At 35.0% G+C, this 6000-nt stretch overlaps 1 protein-coding gene across 1 annotated transcript; it reads left to right on the top strand.

The window, feature by feature from the left end:
- The first annotated feature begins 1198 nt into the window (after positions 1-1198).
- On the top strand, positions 1199-2652 carry LOC141661431 (uncharacterized). The gene is made up of 3 exons (XM_074468442.1): positions 1199-1577; positions 1686-1891; positions 2358-2652. The coding sequence occupies exons 1-3, from the start codon at positions 1567-1569 to the stop codon at positions 2552-2554; spliced, it is 414 nt and encodes a 137-aa protein (XP_074324543.1). The 5' UTR covers positions 1199-1566; the 3' UTR covers positions 2555-2652.
- Positions 2653-6000: the final 3348 nt, after the last annotated feature.

The following is a 6000-nucleotide window of genomic DNA, read 5'->3' as shown; positions in this document are numbered from 1 at the left end:
TTTGATTTTAGGGTTTCTGTTCGAAGGGTATATATTAAAAACAAATTTTAAGATAGATGAGAAGGCCACCAATATGAAAATTTACTTTTGTTTCGAAGCTACGCAGATTCATGGTCCCCATGTGTATCTGTTGTATTCTTCTCGAGTTGGTGATTTGATGTCATGTACGAAACCAACCTTGATCCTCGAATGTGTCATACCTGGTGTTTCAAACGTGGGTTGTGGTGTTTTTGGTACCAAAATCGTTCTGGCCGGCGGACTCGTAGATGTAGGTGAACACGTACGCTGTACATAATTACAATCTCATCTCTTATGATATCACCACCAAACGTGTTACACTTGACGACTTGCCTCCGCTGTCTTAAAATAAGCTCAGACCTTCGGTAATTCAGCTTTTTAAAAAGCTCTATGTTTTCAATACCAGTGACTACGCTGTTGATCACTCTTTCGAAGTTTATACTCCTAATGAAAACCTTTGGTCCCAAGCTGGGTCACTCTGGACCAAAAACGATTTGGGGTGGAGATCAACTCAACATCTATGAAGTTGTATGTTGAGTAATAAATTTGGATGTGGTCATTTGGAAGAGGTGCCGGATCCCCTAAAGAAATAAGGAAATGGGCGACGACTTGGCACCAGATATCAGAAGGTGTGGAAAGAGCAGCTGCGAGCAGCGGAAAAACCATATATTTGTTGGAGTGGTTTGGTAATGAATGTAAAACAGGAGATGGGTCACGCTTCTGCAAAGAGTTTGGTGGAATTGGAGGAATCCTACAGTACCAGCTTGATATGCGATCATTGGATGACGATGATGGCGATAATGAAGGTGGAATTTTTTAAGATTGCAGACTGACCAGATTTTTCTACTGCCGTGCAAAGACTGTGACAGATTCCAGATTGGAATTCTAGTTTCTTTTCTTCATGGTTAATATTTAAATTTAGTTATCTCGTACTACCAAAGACTCAGGAGTTATAAACTGTACATCCTACAGTCTTGTTTTTCTCGTGTTTAATTTATATTAGGCTTAATGACCTTTTGGTCCCTAAAATCAGCCTAAAAAATATGAAGTCATACCTTTTAATATTGAGGAATAAAATACAAGGATAGTTTAGTCTTTATAATTGAGTAGGTACTGGGCTCTATATAAAGCCCCACTTTGTTTCATTTTAGTAGCAGGAGATTCACGATGTAGTCCCCTTGAGACATCCAGTGTAAACATACCTTTTTCATTTGATCTCCTTTGTTCTTCTTGTTAAATTTAAACAAACACTTACTTAAATATATGAAAGTTATCATTTAACCCATGTAGTATTAGGTATCTTTCCTTTTAACCCTTTTCCGAGATAAAACGACATATCGACCAATATCGGAGGGGAAAAACGTCTTTTACTAAGGAAAAGGGTTAAAAGATATGAAGTTCGATACTATAGGGGTCAAAAGGTGTGACTTCATACATTTGATACGTTTCTAACTGGATGTGTAAATAATAGCTAAAACACTTTCATGAGGTTTATAAACTTGATATTAGAAATGCTACTGGACCGAAACACAGTATTTACAAGAAAAGATGGGATTGAGGTAAGTTGTATCAACATATTGTACCTGTTATAAATATCTCAGTTCTCTATCGTATATATTGTGAGTTGCAGCAAGTTTAATGCTTGATTGTTAACTTTGGTTCTGTAGGTTCCTTTCTCGAAAAAGAGTGATAGTTATTTTTGAGAGGACTAATGATAGTTGTTTTGGAGATATTAAATTCCTGGAGATGTTGAAAGAGATGTATCTTCTTTGGAAGGGTACATGTAATGAGTTTGAAGTTATCCATTCAATTCATAGACGATCAGAATCATCTCGAGCTCTTGGAGATTTGCCGTGGATAGTAACGGATTCAAGTGAGCTGTTGTTACCAGTCTATTTCTTTTCCTTTTCTTCATGTCGATATTACATATTCTTTTCATATGTTTTCTTTGATCGAGATGGAAAATTGATTAGAAAAACGATACGTCCTCTTAAAGGATTTAAAACTTTAGAATTCCCCTTTTCTGGGGATAGTTTAGAAAATGATGCTTGGGAAAAATTATACAGGACTTTCCTTCCATGAGTGCAACAGATTGATTCACCGGACAAGATGAATGCTCCCGCAAGTGCAAGAGCTTAAAAAGAAACACCAAAGCTTAGATTTAACCTTTGTGACATTATACTTATGATTTTCCTTCCATGTTATCGTCAAACAATTAGTTTTCTATTAAGAAAAATTGCATTTCTTTCCCAAAGTTTTGTATTTTAATATCCTGGCAATGGTTTCGAGATTGTTTCGTCGCTCCTAAAGATGTTGGTGACAAACATGTTTTTTCACAGAGACTCTCGAATACAATATGGATAGATGTTTTCTCCTATGCAACGTGATTGCTATGCTTAGACCACTCTTGAACTTGATAAAAGGATCCTCAAGGAATCTTTTTAGTGATGAAAGGATATTCAAATCGATATCAGATGATGATGATTCAATTGTTAAGCCATCCTTGCACACTCTTCTGGCCATCAGCTCATCGTGATAATGTGATCTCCGACAAAGGAGACAAGGTAAATCCATCTACTCTTTGATTACTAAAATTGTCATAACTAAACAGTCATGCAGAACAGAGAATTTATAGAGGTAAGAATATTGGCGACTTGATGATCGAGCGTTCTATAAAGAAAAATAACATATATTCATAAACTAAACCATTAAACCAAGACATTGTGTAATGCCTACTTGATTAAAAGATTATTACAACTCCAGATTACAGCCATTTTATTATTGATCAACTCTGCACTTGATTCTGGGCAATCTAATTAACAAAGTATTGAACTGCATGAGGAGTCATTGAAGGACATGAGATCATCATCGCTAATTTCATTGTCTTTATTCTTCAAAACTGTTGTATCAAAACCATTCCTTGAACACAAACCAAAATAGGTGTGTGACAAAAGTGTCGTTTAGATAACCGTAGTTGTAAACTTTTAAACAGAATCATTCAAGGAAACATATGGCAATGATAAGAGCAGTTTGTAAAGTTTTTGAGGAGAACTTTTGATATCCAACTGATAAAATGGTTTTTATTCGGAATCTGAAAACTGATGAAGTCATACCTTTTGACCCCTATAGTATTGGTCTTCGTACATTTTAACCCTTTTCCTTAGTAAAAGACATATTTACCCTCCGATATTGGCCAGTATATCGTTTTATTTCCGAAAAGGGCTAAAAGGAACGATACCTAATAATACTGGGGTTAAAATATATGATTTCATACTTTTGGGGTTGATAGGTATAACGGTCCATACTTTAGGGGCCAAAAGGTCATTAAGCCTTTATATTATTAAATTTGCTTTGGCTATAATTTGTTTCCTACATACAGTACTCCTTAAAATGAATCATGGTTTTTTGTTATTTGATTACAATTGGTTTCAGATAGTTAGATATCAATGATCGTTTAAAGTTTTGAAAGTATCTATTATTTGTCTGAATCACAAAGGGCAATATAATTCTACGCAACTACATTACTCTGATTTATCCATTAATGAATTCAGTTAAAAAAATTTAATATACGTTCTTGGATTGTCAAGGAATAAAAGGCAAGGCATTGAGATAGGGTGATCAGGCTCTTTAAATATGTCACCGGAAGTGGTTCGCTGCATAAATTGATAGGGAACTCATATTTTGGACACCGGGTTATAAAAATACTGCATTCGCTTCCGTTGGTTAATTACTAAATATTTGTGTTTAGAGTGCTGAATTTGTGACTTAAAGGTTTAGACGGATACTCATATGATCTGCAAATGTTTGTAAATGAATTAATACCAACCCTCCTCGTAACAGAGGGCCACACAGCTAAAGATTTTGCACCTGTCCGCTTGTTAGTGTGATTTTGCAATTTAGTTCTCTGCTTCCAGTTCTGAAGTTCCCTTAAAACTTTCCATAACTAAATAATTGGTGAGAGCTTAGTGGTCCTGTACACAATTGCTCTACTGTAGTGGTAGTTATGGTGCTCAGGTGGGAACTGGAAAGCTTAGAAAAAAGCTATATATATCTTGTTGGTAATAAGCAAAAACATTTCTGCTAAGTTTATTGGTTTATGTCAAAGATTAATTTCTGCCTAAATCAAAGCTAACGAATAATTCCACTCCTAGTTAAGGAGTCCTACAAAACTGGCACTTGAAACGATTCTCTTTGCGAGTAGTTTAGGGGGTATGAGAATGGCATATAGTAGATGTGTAGTTTGGGGGTTCAAGTTCATACAAGCAAAAGCAACTGCATGGAAACATGGCACTCCACTAAGCTGCCAATGACATATGTCTGTGCTTCCATACCAATTACAAGTTCATGACTTCCCAAAGATGTTTGAACTAGAAATCTTGACCCTCCAGTAACAGGCTTTCTTATTTGCCTAATCACAAGTGTTAAATGTTATATCTAATCTTATTGGCAACAACATTTGTAATTACACTTACTCATTCAGGTTGTCCTATGAGTTAGGACAAAATTGGCTTAATTATAACTTGAACCTCAAAGTATGATCATGTGTACACATAAACCCTTAAAAAAAAACATACACTCCAGCCCTTCGTATATGAAATGTATATATTTTCACCCTTCCTCTTGAAACTAAAGAATTGTTGACTATGCAACTTAACCCATGAGGGGTATTGTAGGCAGAAGTAAAACCTTCCAAAGTTCTTCCCCCATTTCCTTCAGCCCTTCAACTATATATTCAGGTAGTATATACACAGAACATTTTATATCCACACATTGAAGATGAATCCTAATTATTAAATTTCACTGCATTTTTTAAGTATTTCAGTAAGAAATGCATTAAATTAACATAATGTGCAACATAGACATGTGATAATATTAGTAGAGCTGCAGAGCAGTGTCTTAAAGTTAAATACGCAAAAATGAAATAAGTCATATTACAAATATTGTCTGGAATAAGATCATAATATTAAAATAAGCATGTGGCATGAGCAAGTTCTAAAATTAAGCCAACAAAAATAAGCATCCATGTGATTTTCATGTATTTTCCCCCTTGTTTGCACTTTCTTTCTCCTTTCTGGCATTCAATTTTGCATTTGTAGCAGCTTTGTCAACCGCTCCAGAAGATATCATCATTTTCAAAAGCTATTAGTTCAGTGTCATCATGCTTGATATAAAGGTCAATCATGTAGTTATTTTGTAAGGCATGTGCTTTCATGTTTATAACATCATTCTCTTCCATGATCAAAACTAAACCTTGTTCAAGAGGCAATATAGGAATCCTATAGTACAAACACTTAAGCCCACTATAGGGCATTAGTTTTTAACCTAAGGTTCTCTAATGTAAGTTCATCGAAAGAGTCGTAAACAGTGAGTTGGACCCCAACGTATTCAGTAGCAGGGAGCCAATTCAACTTTCCACCATGAAATATCCTAACACTAATCATCTCATCACCTACATATAAAAACAAAACAAATAATATATCGAAATAATTCAGTATATTAAGCTTTTACAGACATACCCATAACGCAAATATGCATAAAGTACTCATAATTAATATGTAAGAACTGAAAGAGAATCATATGAAAAATACAAGATTGTTCGATGATGGGTCAAGTTTGAAAGTACCCGGAGGAATTTGATCACCCATGAAAATACACCCAATTCAATCCTTAAAACTCAAAACTACGCCTTGTTCTTCATAGTTTGTCTTTACCTTTTTAGCTTAGGGTTTTAAAGATTACTGATATTTGTTACCTTAAGTACTGATATTTGTACAATTATTGGCGTGATATGTACCGGCTTTTCTTTTCTACCATGATTACCCCTCCGCGTTAAGGTGCAAGTCAACGATTGTTTTGTTTTTGAAAAGGCAAGGGCGGGATTATACACAATGCATACATGAAGGGTTGATGTGTATTCTTTTTTTCTTTAAGGGTTTATGTGTACACATGATTATACTTTAAGGTTCAACTTATAATTAAGCC

This window comes from Apium graveolens, chromosome 5, assembly GCF_009905375.1.
Source record: "Apium graveolens cultivar Ventura chromosome 5, ASM990537v1, whole genome shotgun sequence".
Classification (NCBI taxonomy): domain Eukaryota; kingdom Viridiplantae; phylum Streptophyta; class Magnoliopsida; order Apiales; family Apiaceae; genus Apium; species Apium graveolens.
Note: the sequence above shows the minus strand (reverse complement) of the source record. Positions and strands in the feature narration are given on the sequence as shown.